Genomic DNA, 19,541 nt, shown 5'->3' on the forward strand with positions numbered 1-19,541 from the left:
GGCAACTAATGAACCACCCTGGGAGGGGGTCATGCATGTAGTTCTACGTCTCCGGTAAAGATGTTGAAGTGGTGACGGGATGTTTGTGATGAGTAACAGCATGAAGTGTCCTGACACAAGCCAGAGAGGCGAAAGACCAAAATATGGATGAGGGGTCATTTGGATGACTGGACGGTGCACACACACACACACAGACGCACACACACACACACACACACACACACACACACACACACACACACACACACACACACACACACACAGAGGAAGAACCTCCGTCCCGCTGCTGCTCCACCAGCAGCAGACCTAATTGCAAAGTGGGACATTATATAGGGCACACTGAAAAAAATGAAGGGCTAAAAAGAGGAATAGGAGGCGAGTGAGACGAGCGATGCAGTGAAGTCCTGCAGCGTCCAAAAACAACACAAACACACACACACACACACACACAAGGTATCAGCCTGTAGAAGCATGACATCTTCATGGCCATCATCATCATCATCATCACCACAGGTTTAATGCCTCCATCGATTCTGTGCAGCTCTTTAAATGAAAGTTTTGCTTCATATCACATGCAGGTCACACACTCACCTGTTCATTAGGTGACAGTCGTGTCGTCCTTCCTGGTGTTTCACTTGACGTGAGGTTGATTACTTTGATTGTCTGTGAAGTTTCCCCTCAGGGACGATGAAGTTTGGATCGCACAGATTAGATGTGTGGGACACTTTGGCAGAGGCTTTTATATATTGATAAAATATTAGATTTAGCTTCACAGGGCAGGAAGTGTCACAGGAAGTGTCACAGGAAGTGTCACAGGAAGTGTCACGTGGACTGTAATCAAAGTCAGGATTTAAGAAAAAGATTCTTGTGTTATGTGTTAAACATCTCGAGCTGAAGCTGCTTTCAACGTGAGAAACAACATGGCTTCTTTTTTTGTGTGCGGATGTAAAATTTAACAGGATTAAGAAATGATGATGACGAGCCACAACATATAGTTTTCATGAATTTATCAAGCACATGCAGGCTGATCTGAATATTTCATGCAGCGGCTTCCTGGCTCAGTGTCTCAGGGCTGAAATGGACAGCGTGTCCTGCTCTGTGTGGACTGTTGCTGCTTCTGCTTCGCTGTGTGGAGCTTTAACGGTCAGTTCAGAGCAGAGTCTGCAGAGTCTGATCGCTGTTCGCTTCGGTGTCTTCGCTCTCATCAGAGTGTGTCAAAGGCTTTTGTCAAGTTTCAGGAAAACGAGCCTCGAGCCGCCCCTCGTCTGGAGGAGGAAGGCGTCAATCCTGCAGGTGTCAGGAGGATCACATCCCAGCTGACCTACCTGAGAGGAGTCCTGCTGCCTCCCCGGAGAGATGAAGGCATTGACTGCAGCAGCAGACTCACAGAGGACCCCCCCCCCCCCCCCTTGCACATTTAATTACTGATGCATTGTGCTTTTGTTTTGGTGCTCCAGAGCTGAAGATGAAGACAGGCTCATTTATTTGTTGAACGCACCTTTACTACCAGCAGCACATCACAGATGCCCTCGCTCGCTGCTCTCTCTCTCTCCCTCCCTCCCTCTCTCCCTCCCTCCCTCCCTCCCTCCATCTCTGAAAGCACATTAATCATTGCAGACTCCCACATGCTTTCACCTCTACCTCCTCCCCGCCCATGTTCTCCCACTCCTCCGGTTCTCTTCCTCTGCTGCTGGAGGCAAGTGGGTCACCGGCAACCGGAGGACTGTTTTCAGTCCGCCTGAGAGAAGAAGAGAAGGAGAGCTGGAGGCTGCAGGAGCCGAACGAGATGCGGGTTTTCAGCAAGACGCCTTCTTTTATTAGAACCAAGTCCTCCAGAAACCATCAATCCCAAACCAAGCCGGCTTCACGACGCTGTGAAGTGTGAAATTGTGCAGTTCCGGATGATAAAAGTGGAAAAGGGTGATTCAAACCCAGTCAGCAACAGAAAGAAAAGTCTTATCTTGGACTGTGGACAAAAAAGACAAAACTGACTATGAGGATGTGATGATGATGATGATGATGATGATGATGATGATAGGCGAGAGGATATATGATGATTGAGGAATAAAATAAGAGATGTGCGACTGTCCTTTGATCAGTATCTCCTACAACAGCAGCTGAAGACTGAGGACACACTGAGACAACCTGGTCCTCCGCACGGCTGTCCCATGACGTCACATGAGATGAGATCTGAAAAGCTTCAGTCAAGAATATTTATGAGGTTGAAGAGCACAGAGGCAGGAAATGAGCTGCAGCTGAAAGAAGTCCAGAAAATGAGACAAACTCACGGACAATAGTCCACATGGAAGGACGGGACAGAGCAGAAAGTCCCATTCATGACTATCTCAGAAATACAGAACCACCCCCTGCAGCAGAAGGGGGGGGGGGGTTTGGACCCTGGTCTCATCTGGTTGGTGGTTTTGCTGTTTAATGGGGACATTGTGCCATCTACTGGCCTCACGTGCACATTACATCAAACACGGAGCATCCTGGAGTTCATCAGCACTCAGATCAATATATAATACATATGACAAGCCTGAAAAAGAGCATTTAACATAACGAGCGCTTTATTTCTGATACTTCATCAGCAGCAGGGTGGACACAATAGCAGAAACACCACAAAACACAGCAGTAACACAGTGTGTGAGATCTGTGCTGTCAGTCAACATGAGTAACAGAACACCAGAGGCTGAATGAAGAGGTGATGTCGTGTCTTTGTAGTTGATTGTATTATTTTGATGTTCTTGCATTTAATAATCCACATGAACGGCCCAGAGGGGCTTCAGACACACCCTCGCATCATCTGCTGATGATCAAAACCTCGTTCCTCTGACTGCCTTCACCGTGAGGATCTTCTCTTCTTCTTCTTCTTCTAAAAAAAAAGAATTTAAATTAGATGATCGCGCTCTTCCCTCACGCACGCGTTTGATGATGAGAAACGATGATGTGAAACTTTAATGATCCCTGTGAGGAAACTGTAGATGGTGACAGGATGAAAAACAGAGCAGGTGATGTTCAGCTGGACTCCTTCCTCGAAGCTCTTCGTCATCCTCGGCTGATCATCTTTATCTGATGGACTGAAGTGTTAAAGCGTTAACGTCTTTGACCTGCAGTGGTCTCTGCAGGTCCTGGTCTCTGTGGCACTGTGAGAGTCCAGAAGGATCCTCTTTGACCGTGACGGTCACTGACACCAAAAACCTGGCGAGGAAGAAGAGTTTGACAGTGGATTCACAGCAGCAGCAGCAGCAGCAGCAGCAGCAGCAGCAGCAGCGTTTAAACGATGAAAACGCAAAACAAAAGACGCAGTCGAGGTTCATGTTGAACTGAAACAATCTGCATGAAGAAAATGTCTATTCAGACCTGTTTACTTTGTAAACTTTGGATTTCATTCAAATTTACTTTTTCTGGCGATTAATTCTCCAAACGACGACTCAAAACAACAGAAGAAAGAGATTTTTAGATAAAATGTTCATAAAATGATCAAATCAAGCTGCAGTCTGTCCAGTTTAGATCACCTGAAGACATTCAGGAAGTCTCACAGCTTCGGCCTGATTGGTGCTTTCCCAGCATGCTTCACTGTAGAGATGGCGTTAACAAGGCGAAGAGCAGCAGGCTCACCTGGATGCTCACCTGGTTTCAGCTGCAGTGGATTCAGTTCATATGTCTCATCAGAGTCCCTGAAACGCCTTCAAACTCCAGGCCCGCTGTCACCCATCTCTCAGTCAGGTGTCTTCCAGACCTACTTGACCGTCAGTGTCTGATTGGCTGAGGGCTTGTGAGGGGTTGTCCTTGGCGTGTCGTCTGACGGAGACCCCGTTTGGTGGGTGATCAGTCGAGCTCATCAGAGGTGCTCATGATCCGTCCATACTTCTGTCTTAAATGTCTTCACAGGCGTTGGATGGAGTTTTGTCCACATGTTCATGGCTCCCAGATGACGTATCCTCATGACTGCAGGGATTGCTGACTTTTAATCGAGTGCCAAAGAGCCTCATGTGTTTATTTCTTACAAACGTCCCCTCAGGATGGATTCGGTGAGACCTTCACTTCCCCTCAAAATGCTCGTGTCCAACGTTTATGACCAAGTCCCAGAAAGCTGGTAACACTCCCATCAGCCTCAGCTGAACTGTCAGTGTGGTTTCAGTTAGCATATGCTAGCATGCTAAACACTGTTTAACATTAGTATGCTCATGTTAGCATTTAGCTCAAAGCAGCCTCACAGAGACTCAACATGCTGTGGACCAGTCTAATGATACCTGATACTTGCCTCAGGTGGACAATCATGTCCTCAATAGCTCAGAGAAAAACAGGCTGCATCTCCACATCATCCATAAACTGACTGAGACACGGTTTGCTTCAGGTCCATCGTGATCACTTTAATATTTCGCCGCTGATTCAGAGCTACAATCCGACCGCTGACTGTCAGTGAAACACAAAGAGGGTTCAACAAGCTTTATTAAAACGTCTCTGAGATGGTAAAGGGTGATCTGGAAAAGTCCACCTCCACACAGTATTGCACCGAGTTAAGCCTGAAGTCACGAAAAGGCCAACAGCATCACTCTCTCTTAAAAATAGAGGCAGGAGGGAAAAATATGCCATCTGATCATTTTTCAGTAGTTTACCTTTTTTCATAAATAGATTCAGTTCATCGTCCATCAGTCACATCTTTATGTACAGACCACGAGGACAGACTTGGACTGTTTCCACAAAACAGCAGTCGACGAGCCAGAAAACGTCTTTGTCAGTCTGAACTGTTTTCGGCTCGTTAGCTGAACTTTTGAGAAACGTTGCGTCCCATCAGTCACGTTTCAAACCTCCGAACAATCAAGAAGAAATGTACAGTCATCAACCACCTTCATCATCATCATCAGGCAGAGGATAGAAACGTGTATGTACATACAAACAGTCCACAGCACATAAATACAGAGAAGCTCAAACACAGACAGACAGAGCGCCTCCTCAGCCTCGGCTTCGTTTGCAGTCCGCGTTCAGCGGCGGCGTCTCCCGCCATCTTTAAGGCGACTGATTCAAAGAGCCGAGGCGAGAACAGACACCTTTGGCTTTCCAGTTAAAGGGAACAGGAGGGAGTGGGAGGGGTGTAGTGCTTCTGCGCTGTTTCAGTGCATAGTTCTAACTCAGCATCACGATTATGTGCAAAGTATGAAACCGGGCGGGCGGGAAAGCAGCAGCTGGCGCTCGCAGTCGTGACGTGGATGTAAAGCGAACAGTCTGACGTTCGCTCCAGCTCGGGGAACCACAGCCGAGCTGAACCCGCGGTGGATATGGCTTTCAGGAACCTCCGTCAGCTGGAGGCTCTGTGTCAGAGAACAAGCTGCTTTCTTCCACTCGTTTCTATTTCTGATGTGAAAACAACAAACAGGCGACGCGTCAGCCGCCTGCTTCTACCCAGAGCCACCGGCGAGGAGCGAGGAATCGTGCATTAAGGCTCCGTTTACGTTTGACCATTTAAAGAACAGAAAGATGGAGCTGAAGCGAAACAATCGTTTCCCAGCGACCGTCCTACAGGGCGCCGCTGAGGCACATGAAGACGAGCAGGTGGATCGCGAGCAGGTACGCCAGGAAGAAGTATCGAGAGCGGGCGCGGCTCGTCAGCAGCCTGGAGAAGTAGAGGCTCCGCCCCCTGAGCCAGCGTCGGCACGCCATCACGCCACCTGTCACCTGGAGGCGGGAGGAGCACACGGTCAGGGACACGCCCACACACACATCAGACAGGCTGCTTCTTTTGAATGAACGCAGCTTTATTCAAACAGACAGCGCTGACATCGACAGTCAGCACGCTGCAAAAAATGTAGGCGATGCAGGAAATCTCCTGACCTGACAGGTTTGAAGATTTCACTTATTTTCTGGCCTGAATGATCTGAATCAGACGTCTGAACTTCTTACTGTGTCTGAGCAGATAAATGTTTGAACTTCCAGAATTGAAAAGCTGTTTGATCGACGTGCACAAAACTGCTTTTTCTTTGCATCCACATCCAGAAATGTGCTTGTTTTTGCTCGACTTCTAAGAGAACTGTGAGTCATATTTCTCCCGTTTCAGATCATTTGGCTGATTTTAAGTGACATTCTTCCACTTTCTTGCTTTACAGAGCTGACTTTGTGCAGCGTGCAGCCTGAGCCAATGAGCAGCGAGAGCTGAGCGGCAGTCGTCTACCTTTCGTGTGATCAGAGGCTGGTTCGGGTTGAGGCTGACGGCGTCCCACTCCTCCTCTGTCTCCATCTCGATGCTGAAGTCTCTCTGAGTGGACAGACTGGAGGCAACACTGCAAAACAAAGACGTGTGAAAAGCTCTGAGCGTGTGTGCGTGTGTGCGCGCGTGTGCGTGCGTGTGTGTGCGCGTGTGTGTGCGTGTGCGCGTATGTGTCTCACCTCTTCGCTCTGTCCTCAGAAAGACGCAGAGCCTCCTCAGCTGTCTCTCTCCTGGTCCTCTCCTCCGCCAGACTCTGCTCCACCTCAAGCAGCCTGAACACACACACACACACACACACACACACACACACACACACACACACACACACACACACACACACACACACACACACTCATTAATATACCTGGGAGCTGACACATCGTCGGAGAAGACGAAGGTCTCGTCTCGTCACCTTTCTCGGAGCTGATTGGCCTCTGCAGTCTCAGCTCTCAGGGACTCGTCGCTCCTCTCCTGGGGGGCTCCAGGTGCGACCTCAGCGTATACTGACCCCTGATGGTGAGGACAGAACATTACAGGCACACTGATCATTTTTTACAGCATCGTTTATTTATTTCACGCAGTGACAGCGCAGATCGATTTAACGCCACAGGGACAAACTGTGCTTGATAACACACCAAACGTCTCTGAGGTGACTGGATCATGTTTAACGAGTCACACACGACAGATACAGAAACATGTTTTTTATGTGAGGTCAAAAAGACGCATGTTGATGTAAAACATGCTCAGGATGATTTACCTGAGCCTGGCCTTGGACTTGGCTTTCCAGCCAATGGCAGCGATTCTGGGTGTCCCTCAGGGTTTGGGAAACGGCCCTCAGCTGAGCTCCAACAGCAGCTTTCTCCTCCACCACCTGCTGCAGCTGGAAAACACACGTGATGGTGCTGTGAGTCTGACAGCCGACGCCAGCCTTCGGTTTTAACGCTGCATGCACGTTCACGTGCTTCATACCTTGGTGCTGAGCTGCTGGAAGTACTGGTCTCGTTGCTGGATCTCATACATGCAGCGCTGCAGGTCTCTGTGGAGCTGGATCCTCTCCGCCTCCAACCGGCTCACCGCCTCGTCCGTCCCTCTTTGACCTGCCAGGACAGCCGCTTCCTGCTGGACGGAGGGAAAACAAGACGGAGAAAAAGGAAAAAAAAAGTGCTTTTTCTTTACATTTGGTACTCAAAGATATTTAGATTTATGATTGCACCTAAATATGTTTTATTATATTACAGAAACTTCGAAATAGTATTTTAGGGCATTAAAACAAAAGCACAGATAACAAGTAAAAAAATTCAAAACACAGCGAGGACGAACATCAAAGGGAGAAATCCAGATGTTGAACCGACCTGAACTTGCAGCGTGTCCTTCCTCTCTGTTTCAGACCTGCATGACACAAAAACATCAATCGTTTCTGCTGCACTGAAAACTATTTGAGCTGAGACATTTGGGAAAGTCAGGCTTTGAAGTACGAGCTGAAGGCCAACATACGACAAACACGACGCAACCAAGAAGGTGGAGGGTCGCAGCAGCTCCAACAAGACTCCGACCGCTGGAGGTCAGTGACTGATGTTCAGTTACTTAAGTCTAAGAGTTGTGATAGTCGTCAGTCTTTTACCTCGGATCTGCAGCTTCGTCCTGATAGCTGCTCGCTTCCTTCACTGCGTACGTTTGCGTCCTCTTTCCCGTTTCAGCCATCGTCTGCCTCGCCTCCTGAAAGAACAGAAGAAAGTCGTCAAAGATACAAGACTTCATCTGAAAAATGTTATCAAATGGAGATATTTCACACAAGACGTGCATCCCAACAGAAAACCATGCAAGTCGAAGCAACGGCACGCATGGAAACAGCTGACTCGAGCCTGCATGCCACGTGTCCACCAATGAAACAGCAGAGAGATGAAGAGCAAGCAGCAGCCCAACTCCAACCACAGCTCGTGCTCCACTTACCGGCCCCTCCGCCTCACTCTGGAGGGCACTGACGCCGCTTCCCCTCCCCTTCTCCTCGCCGATGGAGGCGGCGGTCTCTGGGCTTGACCCTTGCCTGGACTCCGCCGCTCGTTTGGCTCCGCTCAGCTCATCGATCAGCCGGTCCCGATCGTTTTGGAGGCTGGCCATGGATCTGGAGAAGGAGGACAGCTGCCGGCTGTACGTGTCGTTTTCCAGGACCGCCTGCTTCAGCTCCTTTTCCTTCTGGGACAGCGCCTTGGACAGCTCGTCCAGCAGCCTGTTCAGCTCTGCCGGTGCGTCTTTGCTCTCTAAAGCTCTCAGTCTGTGGACGAGGACGTCCCTCTCTTTGGCGAACATCGCCAGGTCAGAGGTGGCGTCCTGCAGACTGCGCTCGACCTTGTTCAAGGCCGCCTGAGTGTCCCGCAGCTCGTCGTCGTATCTGCTTCTCAGGGTCTTGAAGTCTTCGATGAGCTGGTCTCGGTCGTCCTGCAGAGCGGCCATGGCTTTGCACAGGGACTCGTTTTGAGCCCTCGCGTCGCTGCTCTGTGTTCTGGCCTCCGATAACTGTTGCTCCATTTCCAGCTGGTCTTTGGCGAGCTCCGCCACCCTTTGATCGGCCGTCTCCCGCTCATTCCTCATCAGCTCCACCTCGCGCTCGAAGGCGTCCAGCTCGCTATTGTACTTGTCCTCGGCTTCAGCCAGTTTTTGGTCTGTTTCACGCTCCACCTGCTGCAGTTTCCCCTTGAGCTCGTCGGCTAGGGTCTTCTGAGAAAGGACTTTCTGCTGGAGGTCGTTACACTCGGCTGCTTTGGCTGCCACCGCTTCCTGCAGATCAGCGATCACTTTGCCCTCATTGGTCGCAGCCCTCTCCTCCTTCAGAGCCGTTATATCGGCTTCCTGTGCCGACACCTGAGCTTTCAGCTGAGAGATCTCTGCTTTCAAAACGCCGCTCACCTCCTCTTCCTTTTGGAGCTCCAGCCGAGACTCTCTGTGCTGCTTCTCGGCTGCAGCCTTTTGGTTTTCCAGGTTTTTGATCACATCCTGCTGCTTCTTCAGCAGCACCTTCAGCTGGTTGTCCTTCAGGGATAAAACCTGGTTCAGATCCTCTCTGTACCGAACCAGCTGCGCCCTGAGCATCGCATTCTCAGAGTTGAGATCGTCCATTTGATGCAGCAGCTTCCTTATTTCATGTTTAAGGCCTTTGGTGGCGCCGCCCTCGCCGTCGGCAGAGCCCTCTTTGCCCGTTAACCCCAGCTGACTCTTTGCCTCCAGCATTCTGTACTCCGACATCAGTCGCTCCCGTTCGCTCTGTAGAGACACCAGCGAGTTCTTGAATGACTCCATCTTGGCGACCATCTGCTCCTTCTCCTGGGCCGACCTGTTCACTTTAATCTGCAGACTTTTGAGCTTGGCCTCGAGCCCTCTCAGCTCTTTGTCCGCCTTCTCTCTTTGGTAGCGTGACGACGTTAGCCTGTCCTCATACACTGCGACCTGGGAGCGATAGTTAGCCTGGAGCTGTTCCAGATACCCCGACATCTGTCCGTCTCTGCAGGACAGTAAGGAAGAGATCTCAGCGTCTTTGCTCTGGAGCAGCGTTTTCAGCTGCACAGAAATTCCCTCCTGCTTCTCGAAGTCGGCCTGAAGTTTGTGGTTTTGAGCCTGTAAAAGCAGCAGCTGAGCGTCGGAGTCTGCGTTTATCTTCTCCGTCTGCTGGAGATTCAGCTGCATTTGGGAAATTGCGTCTTCTTTGTCAGCAAGCTGCCGTGTCAGTGCGTTTTTATCTTGTTCTATTCTTTCAAGGTGAGCGCCAAGTTCCTTCACCTGCACGGTCAGAAGCTCTGCAGTCTCGGTGAGCTCGGCATTGCTGGCGCTCATGACAAACAGCTGACGCTGCTGAGCGGCGGCAGCCACAGAGTATTCGTTGAGAGTCCTCTCCAGCCTCGACTTGGTCACTCGCAGTTCGTTCACCTCTTTGTCTTTCACCCTCATGTCTTCCAGGAACCGTTTGATCACGAAGCCCTGCTCCAGGAGCTGGTTATCCTTCTCGTGGAGCGTCTTTTGGTACAGACCGTTCCAGACTTTGGCGGCCTCGGCGCCGTGCGGAGTGGCAGATAAAGCCGTCAGCTTGGCTTCGGTCGTCTCAGCTGCTCTCTTCAGAGTGTTCATCTGAAGGTCTCGGGAGTCCAGCTGTTGCCTCAACTCATTCACTTTTTGACTTTCTTTGTCTTTTAAGGCTTTAAATTCGTCGATCTGTTGCTGGAGCACAAACTGTTTCTCCACATAAGAATCAAGCCGTCTCTCGTCGGCGTTGTTTTGCGCTTTGGTTGTCTCCGTGGCCTCGTCCTCAGACTCCTTCTTCTTCTGCTGCGATGCGTTCAGAGCCAGCTCGTCTCTTTCTGACTCCACTCTGGAAATCTTCTCTTGTGCCTGCTGGAGGAGATTCTTGTGTGTCACCAGCTCAGCTTCCACTTGGTCACTTCTCTCCTCTAAAGCCGAGATCTTCTCTGAGCTCTTCTTCAGGTCTTTCTCTAGGTGCTCTGAGGCTGACTGCGAGCTCTTCAGACTGCTCTCCAAATCTAAGATCACTTCCTGGTATTTGATGCAGTTTTGCTGCAGCTGATTTATCTCCTGGTGCTTTTCCTTCAGCAGCTCTTGCAGCTCTTTCTTCACGTTCTTGGAGCCCTCGTTGCCTCTCTGAACCGTCTTGAGTTTCTCCTCGAACTCTCGGACCAACTTGAGCTGCTCCTCTTCCTTCTCTTGGCGAACTTGGTTGCTCATCTCTTTGCTCGCCGCCAGCTGAGACGCCAGCTGCGTGTTCTGGGTTTGGAAAGCAGCGACAGACTCGGTCAGCTCGTCGATCCTTTCAGAGTTCTTCAGGATCACAGTCTCCAAATACTCGTTTTCGTTTTTCACTTTGTCGGAAATCTCTTGAACGCTTTCGAGCTCCTCCTGCAGCAGAGACTTATCATCCTCTAGGATCCGCACCTTCTCGTTCAGGCTAATGGTGTCTTGGCTGTGTCTGTTAATAACGTCTCGGAGCTCTTTGATGACGTCGTCTTTCCTTCCCAGCTGTGATTCGTGATCGTTCTGTACCTTCTCCATTCTCTCAGAGAGACTCTGCTTCTCCTTCTGCAGCAGGTTGTTGATTTCCAGCTGAGCGCCCAGCTCTGTTTTCTGGGCCTCGATCTGTGCGGTCAGTGAGTTATTCAGACTGAGGGCTTCGTCGAGCTTCAGCTGCATGTTGTTTGCGTACGTGTCTGACTCCAGGTGCTTCTTTTCCAGCGAACAGCTGGATTCTTCGAGCTTCTCTGCCATTTGGTTCTTTTCGGCCTGTAACTCAGCGAGCTTCTCTCTGAGATCCTCTGACGACCCTTTGAGTCTGGAAACCTCCTCCTCCAGCTGCTGGTTTCTATCAGCCAGCTGACCCATCGTCACTTTGTGCTTCTCTTCCAGCTCACTCAGCTCTTCTCTAGCTCTCTGTTTCTCCTCCTCCAGCTCGTCAATCTTCTGCCGTTTCTCTTTGGAGAATTTGTGCATCCTCTCTTTAATTCTCCCGTTTTCCTCCTCCATCTCTCGAGCTTGTTTCTCCAGATTCTCCACCTCAGTCTCGTGCTTGTGGACTTTTCTCAGGGCGTCCTGCCTCTCTCTTTTGGCCCCCTCCAGCAGCTGTCTCATCTTATCCATTTCACTGCTAACGTTCTCATAAGCTTGTAGGAGAGACTCGTACTCTTGCTTCAGCTCAGCGTGCTTCGACTTCCACTTGGACAGCTCGTCTGTCTGAGAGTCCTTCAGAGACTCGAGCTGGCAGGAGAAGGCCTGTTTCTGCTGGGTGATGCTTTCTATGGTGAGTTTCAAGCTGTCGCAGGCTGCTGACAGGCTGCGATTGTCGCTGAGGATGCCGTCAGCTTCGGTGCTGAGCTTGTCCTTCTCTTTGTGCAGAGATGACACGCAGCTTTCCAGGTCCATATTTTGCTGTTTGAGCTTCAGGACTGACGATTCAAGAGCAGCGCGCTCGGCTTCTTCAGCTTCACGTTTGGCTGTCAGCTTCTCGTTGTCTTCCTTCAGCGACGCGTTTTCCTTCAACAGTTCTTTCCTTGAAACTAAAGCCGCCTGAAGTTTCCTCGTTAGGAGAGCCGTTTTGTTGTCCTGATCGCTCGTTTTGGCACCGTCTTCTCGAGCCTTCTGAAGCTCGCCGGCCTCGGTTCTCATCCTTTCAATCGCAGTTTCATGCATTTTAATTTGCTGCTGTACTTGCAGCTCGAGCGCAGCAATGAGCTCTTCCTTTTCTAAAACTTGAGCGTGAGAAGCCAGCAGGGCGTCGTCTCTCTCCTTTAGCTTCACTTCCAGCTCTTCAGCAGATCTGCAGGACAGACAGACTCCGTCTTTGTTCACAGCTTCCGTTACTTTCTCAAACTCCTTCAGCTGCTCGCTCAGTGTGGTTACTTCACCTCTGAGTCCATCGATCAATCTGAAAGCATTTTCTTTTTCTTGCTCCAACAAATCCAGACTCCTTTGTTTTTCGGCACAGTGCAGTTTGACTTGTTCAAGCTCCTCAGTCAAAGCGCCTCCGTCCTCGCTGAGCTGCTGCTGCGTTTCTGCTAACGTCTTCTGGATGGTTAAAATTTCCAAGGACTTCTGAGAGACTGTGGTCTCCACTTCCACTTTCATCTGATCGCTCTGCTCCAGAAGCGCCTTGTTTTCTTCCATCAGACGTTGATATTTCTCCTGGTCTGCTTGCACGTGTCGCTCCAGCGCAGACTCAGTGGAGCTCAGCCGAGTCTCCAAAGCTTCCTTCTCCAGCTCAGCTTCTTCTCTTCTCTCTTTCAGTGCTGCATGAGCTTTCTCTAAGTCATCCTCCACCGCGTGAAGCTTCGATTTCAGGGCGTCTGCTCTTCGCTCCATCACCGCGACAGCCTTGTCTTTACTCGCCATCTCAGCGGACACGCTCTCAAGTCTGGACTTAACATTTTCCAGCTCCCCCTGCAGGCTGGACAGAGAATGGCACTGGCTCTCTTTCTCGGCCAGAGACATCTTCAGATCCTGTACAGTTTTATCCCGCTCCTCAACGAGCTGCCTTAAAGTGTCCAGCTCATCCAGATCGGACAGAGAGGCTTTCCGGAGATCCTCCAGTTCCCTGGCCTTCTCGTCGAAGTGTAACTGGACGGCGTTCAGCTCGTTTGTCTGCTGACAGCGTTGCTCCAGCAGAGCCTTGTAGTCGTCCTTCAGCTCAGCGAGCTCTTGGGTTAGTTTCTTTTCATTTTCTTGAGCTTTCTTCATCGTCTCTTTGCGCGCCAGCAGAGCTGCCTGAGCCTTTTTCTGCAGCATCGCCTTCTCGTGCTTCATCTGCGCGAGCTCGCTTTCTAAATCAACGGCAACAGCAGCAGCAGAGGACGACTTGTCCTTCAGCTCTTCTTTACATGTCTTGACCTCACTTTGGAGCTCGTCTATCTTCTGCATCCAGCTGCTTCTGTCCCGCTCAAACACTTCTTCTCTCTCAGCAGCGTTCGACTGCAGCCGCTCGATGAGAGAGCTCTTCTCCTCCAGCGTTCGCAGAGTTTCGGACAAAGACGCTTCCTTCTCGTTTAACGTGGCTTCCACAGTTTGCTTTTCGGACTGTAACTGTTCCACAAGAGAAGCTTTCTCTTCGTACATTCGTGCAGCAGCTTGAGCTTGATCTGTTACGTCCTTTAATTGATCCTGTAAGAGTGAAACCTCAGTTTTCGTGTTGACGCTCTCCTCTTTCTGGCTTTCATATTGCTCAATCTTCTTCAGCAGGTCCTTTCTTAGAACGAGAGCAGCTTGAAGCTTCTTCTTTGTCGCATCTCTTTCTTTGGACACCTTGGCGAGCTCACCCTTGATAGCCTCCTTTTCTTTAATCAGCTCAAGCTTCTCTGAGTTCTTCATCTCGATTTCAGTCTGAGAGCGTGAAATGTGCTCCTCTAACTGCCTGGAAACCTCCTCCAGCCTCTTTGCGGAGCTTCTGTGCTCTCGCTCCGTGCTTTCTAACTGCGTCATTAAAGATGCTTTTTCCTCGCCGAGCTTCATTCTCTCGTTCGACGCAGACTCCATGACCTGGGCGATGGACGCATCTTTATCCCTCAACTGCTGACTGAGTCCAGCGAGCAGTTCCTTCTGCTGACTGATCTGAATGCTCATGCAGCTGATTTGTTCACCTTTTGCTTGTGATTCACTGTGTAAAGAAGAGTGTTTGACAGCAGCTTCCTTCACTTTCTCTATTTCAGCACTGAGCTGAGCGTGTAGATGCTCTACCATCTGCTGCAAGAGAGCAGCTTGTCCACCCTTCTCCTCGTTCCTCCTCTCTCCTTCACTGAGTTCTTTCTGTGTTTTTTCTAACTGTGAGACGGTTTCATGCAACTCATTCTTCAAAGCATCGACCTCAGCCTGATGGCCTTCTTGTAACTGCTGTATCATGTCCTGTAAAGAGGATTTTTCTTGATTTAAAGCAGCTGACCTGTCAGATGTGGATGGTGGCGAGACAGAGGAAACCTGACCTGAGCATCTTTTCTTTGCTATAAGATCCTGTAACTCCTGCTCTGCAGCTTTTAGAGTCGTTTGCAAAACGCTGTTGTCACGGTCCTTCTCCTGCACGGACGCTAAAACCTTCTCAAGCTGCATCCTGGACGCTGACGCTTCCAGCTCTTTTGCGCTCAGCTGACGCGAACCCTGCGTGACTGCAGAGGAAGCTTCTGCCAGCTTCTCCTGCAAACTGTCCAAGTCTAGCTTCAAAGCATTAACTTTAACATCTTTAGATTTCATTTCATTCTCAACACTTTTCAACCGCTCTGCTAGCAGATTCTTATCCTGCTTTTCTCTGTCCAGCACTAGCAGCCACTCTCTCTCGGAGTCCTGCAGAATCTGCTCTATCTTCTGAATGTTTGCTTGTAATCGAGACACTTCTTCATCTTTGGCACTAACCTTAGCTTGGAGGCTCTCCTTCTCGGACATCACTGTCTTCATCGTTTCGTTCATGCTGCTGGACCGCTGCTCCATCTGAACCTGCAGCTCCCCCTGCGATGCCCACATTTGACGGTGTTTCCTCTCCAGCTCCTCCTTCTCTGCGTGGACTTTTCGAACTTCCTGCTGCAGATGTGCGTTGTCGTTGCTGGCGGCAGCGAGGCGCTTCTGGTGCTCCTCCTTTGACGAACTGATCTCCTCGTTCAGTCGCTTGTTTTGCTCCTCTAGCTTCTGCATCTCTGAGACCAGCTGGGCCGTGTGTTTGGCCTGGGATGTGTACTGACTGTTAATTGCATGGAGAGCCATTTCTCTCTGTTCCAGGTTTTCCGTCAGCGCGTTCATCTGTGCCACCACTTGAAGATGCTGCGATTTGAGTCTCTCTAGCTCAACGGTCAGCAGCGACACGCTCGCTTGATGGGAGGCAAAAGCGTCGTCCTTTTCCTTTGAAAGACTGGAGTTCAAGCGCTCTGTTTCCTCCAGTTTGTGACGGATCGCAGACGTCTCCTTCCTCAGACTTGCTATCGTGCTCTTTGCTGTCTGATGTTCGTCAGTAGTGTCGTCCAACAGCTTCTGAAGGTTGGACACCTCGTCAGTCCTCTGGGACAGCTGCTTCCTCGTGTCTTCCAGCTCCTCTAAGTTAGCTGCATATTTATCTTGCAGGTTGTTGAAGGCACTTTGTGTTTCTTCTGCAGACTTTCTGAGGTTTTCACACTCGGAGGACAGAAGCTGCATTTGGCTTTGCAGCTGAGACACCAGCTCTGTGCTTTCCATGAACTGAGCTTTGAAGAGCAAAGCTTCGTCTGCCTGTCTTTGAGCCTCCTGAAGATGCTTTGATTGATCTAAAAGAGCTGAATCTTTTTCCTCCAAAGCCTTTCTTAGGTTTTCCACTTCAGATGTCTGTACTTGGAGGGTGTCACTGAGCTTTGTGACGGATTCTTCCAGGTGTGAAATCTGTTCTTTCAAGCTCTCACACTCAGCTTCTTTAGCTCGTAGATGTGAACTGAGATTTTCAATAGCGGTTGAAGAGCGGCTTTGATATTCAAGACCTGACTGCTCCTTCTCCTCCAAAGCATTTTTCAGCGTGGATGATTCTGAAGTGAGGCTGTCAACTTGACCTTTGAGTTTACAGACAGAATCTTCAAACTGTGAGAGTTTGGAGCTTAAGCTGACGTTGTCGTCTGCTTTCTGTTTCAGCTGCGCCTCCTGCTCAGCCATCCTGCTGTTGAGCTGCTGGATCAAAGCCTCCTGCTGCTTCAGGGAGTCGTCTTTTCCCTGCATGCTCACATGAAGCTTGTCCTTCTCTGAGCACGCTGCTTCCAGATGTGTGGCTTCTTCACGTGCTTTGGACAGCTCCGTTACCGTGTGCTGAAACTCAGATTTTATTTTTGCATTCTGCTCATTCAGTGCTTCAATGCTGTCCTTCAGATCGATCATCTCTGCGCTCCTCTGCTCCTGCTCCTGCGTCAGCTGACGGTTTTCTGCCGTGAGTTTCTGCACAGCGGCCTTAAGGTCGCTAATCTGGACCTCCATCTCTGCAGCGCTCTCGTTCATGGCGCCGAGCTGATTGCTGAGTGAAATCACGGACTCCTTCCGTTTGTCCAGCTCATCCTTGTGCTTCTGAAACTCATCCGTTATTTCTCTCAGCGCTTCTTCTCGTTGCTCTATCTGCTCTCTCGCCTCCGAGCACTCCCGCCTCGCTGACTCCAGCTCAGCCTGCATCTGTGAAACGAGGCTTTTCTGCAGCAGGGCTTCGTCCTGATAAACTCGACATTCCTCTGCTTTCTGCTGAAACGACGCGTCTCTCTCCATCAGCCCTGCCTTCAGGACAGACCCTTGCTCCTGAAACATGGACAGAGTCTCCTGAAGTTGCAGCAGCTGGTTCTGCCGAGCTTCCAGCTGTGAACTCTGCTCAGAGACAGTTTGTTCTCTCTCATTCAAGGACACGCTGAGTTGATTGACTTGCTTTTTAAAGCCATCCACCTGCTCCCGTAGACTCTGAAGCTGCTCCTCTCTCTCCGATAACGTTTTCGACATATTGGCAGACTCGCTCTTTGAAAGCTCGCTTTCCTCGAGGAGCTTCTTTAACTCTTCTGCTGCAGAAGTGAGCGTTTCCTTCTCCTTCAACAGGCCCTCAATGATTTTCTGGTTTTCTGAGATTTGAACTTCAAGCCCAGACTTTTGTTGCTGCAGTGAACTCCTCTCAGCGCTCACTTCTGAGACTGACCTGGTGCTCTGTGCTAACTCCTTCGTTAGCCTCTGGTTGTTCTCTGTTAGGCTGCTAATGGTCGCGCTGAAACTGGAGTTCTGTTCAAGAGTTGCTTTGAGTTGTCCACCGAGGTCGGACAGAGCCTGTCTCTGCTGAGCGAGCTCCTTTTCTCTGGACTCGCACGCAGCCCGGAGCTGGTGGTTTTCCTCAGTCACTGCCTGGATGCGGCTGCTAATGGCTGCCAGCTCGGTTCGCCTCCCCTCAGCTTCAGTCTCGAGCTTTCTGGCCTGTTCCTCCGTGACACTGATGTGGTCACTCAGAGACTTGATAGTCCTGTTTGCATCATTCAGCTTGTCTTTGTGCTTCTGACACTGCTGTTTGACGGTGTTCAGCGCTTCCTCTCTGGCTTCTATCTGCTGGAGAAGCTGCGAGCGTTCTCCGTTAAGAGCTTCAGCTTCTGCTTGCAGCGTGGACGCAGCGTTTCTCTGCTGTGCAGCTTCATTCTGCAAACGCTGGTTCTCTGCATCCTTCTCCGTCACGGCGGACTTCAGAGTGCATTCCTGCTCTCGCAGCAGAGACAGTGTCTCCTGAAGCTGGCTTTGCTGGTTCTCAGCTCGCGCTCGCAGGTCACTGACGGTCTGCTCTTTCTCCGCCACGTCGCACTGGAGCTGGTCTGCCTTCGAGGTCAAGCTCTGCACCTGCTGCTGCAGCTGCACCACCTTCTCCTCCCTCTCCCTGAGTGACTGGTTGAGATTATTACATTCATTTGTTTTTTCCAGCAGGATTTCAGAGTTTGAGTGCGTGCTTTGCTCAAGGACTCTATTCAACTCACTCGTTCGAGCCGTGAGCTCCTCTTTGTCTTTCTGCAGCTCTTCGATTGTTGTTCTGCTTTGTGAAAACTGCGTTTCCAGCGTGGATATTCTCACTTGCAATGATTCCTTTTCAGCTGTAGCTTCTGAAACAGCTTTTACGCTTTCACTTAATTCCAGTTCAAGCCTTTCTCTCTCCTCTGTGAGGCGACGCACTCGATCCTGCAGACTGCTGTTAAGTTCAAGAGCAGACGCGCTCTTTTCAGTCAGCTGCTTCACACTCTGCGTCTGCAGCTCCAGCTCTTCACTCAGCCCTTCAAGCTTTTCTTGCAGCTGCTTTTTCTCAGCCTTCAGGCCTTTTAATTGGCTTTTGAGCTTGGAGATATTTTCAGATCTGCTCTGAAGCTCGTTGCTCAGTTTCTCGTTTTCTGAGATGAATTTGCGCCTCTCGTCCTCGGCCTGTCTGTCGGTTGCCTTCAGCTGGTTTTCCAGCGTAGCTATGCTTTCCACCTTCTCTTGCATCTCCTTTCTGACGAGCTCTTCACGCTGAACTTGCTCCTTTAATTGTCTGGACAATGTCTGCATTTCATCACTGTATTTTTCCACCTGCGCCTGAAGTTTGTTCTGCTCCTCCTTGAAAGACTTGAGCTCCTTCTCGTACGTCTGTTCTTTATCAGTGAGCTGTTGCTGTAGTTGGTCGTTGCTCGTATTTTTGTCCTTGAGCTGCGACGCGAGTCCTTCAGACTGCTGGAGCCTCTGGGTGGACACGGTCAGCTGCTCCTTTAACGAAGCGATGTGCGATTCGCATTCAGAAAGATGATTACGATGGCTTACAACCTGTTTCTGGATGTCCCCTCGGAGCTCCTGAATGGTTTTCTTGTCCTCTTCAGCTTGTTTTATCAAAAGTTCCACTTCAGCCACTTTGGACTCTCTGTCCTCTTTGGCTTTGACCAGCTCCACCTCTGCATCCTTGAGGTTCCCGACCAGCTCCGCCATCTTGCTGTCCAGGGCTCGCTGGTCTGAATTCTGCGACTCTCTGATGACCGTGGCCTCCCGCTCCGCCTTTCTCAGTGCGTTTTCTACATGAACCAGGTTCTCCTCTTTCAGTTTGAGCTCCTGCTTCAGCACCGTGACCTGCTCTGCGTATTCGGCCATGTTACCAGAGAGGGTTGATATCTCCTTCTCCTTCTCCGACAGGACGTCTTTAAGACTGTCGATTTCCCGCTCGCAGCTTTGAAGGTCGTGAATGAGTTGGGCTCGTTCTTCCAGGTAGGCAGTATTCAGCTTGTCCAGCTCCTCGTTTGTCTGATCCAGGTCAGTTTGTAAAGTTTCTATGGTGACTTCCTGTTTCTGTGTCTGAAAATGAGATAACGAACAGCGATGAGTGCAGCAGAAT

General features: G+C 50.2%; 1 protein-coding gene across 2 annotated transcripts in view; it reads right to left on the minus strand.

The window, feature by feature from the left end:
* Positions 1-2,552: 2,552 nt before the first annotated feature.
* The window catches only part of LOC139335845 (golgin subfamily B member 1), a 32,055-nt gene continuing 15,066 nt past the window's right edge, over positions 2,553-19,541 (minus strand). The window contains exons 21-30 of one of the 2 annotated variants that reach the window (XM_070969618.1): positions 8,156-19,501; positions 7,827-7,921; positions 7,558-7,594; positions 7,175-7,321; positions 6,963-7,085; positions 6,618-6,715; positions 6,385-6,477; positions 6,170-6,278; positions 3,744-5,676; positions 2,553-3,184 (exon numbers count right to left, since the gene is read on the minus strand). In XM_070969618.1, coding sequence (XP_070825719.1) covers positions 5,518-5,676; positions 6,170-6,278; positions 6,385-6,477; positions 6,618-6,715; positions 6,963-7,085; positions 7,175-7,321; positions 7,558-7,594; positions 7,827-7,921; positions 8,156-19,501 — 12,207 coding nt within the window. In that variant the 3' untranslated portion in view covers positions 2,553-3,184; positions 3,744-5,517. Of the gene's footprint in view, positions 3,185-3,743; positions 5,677-6,169; positions 6,279-6,384; positions 6,478-6,515; positions 6,716-6,962; positions 7,086-7,174; positions 7,325-7,557; positions 7,595-7,826; positions 7,922-8,155; positions 19,502-19,541 lie in introns of those variants that run through there. The other variant, XM_070969627.1, reaches the window with a different exon arrangement.

Source organism: Chaetodon trifascialis, chromosome 1 (genome assembly GCF_039877785.1).
Source record: "Chaetodon trifascialis isolate fChaTrf1 chromosome 1, fChaTrf1.hap1, whole genome shotgun sequence".
Lineage (NCBI taxonomy): Eukaryota > Metazoa > Chordata > Actinopteri > Chaetodontiformes > Chaetodontidae > Chaetodon > Chaetodon trifascialis.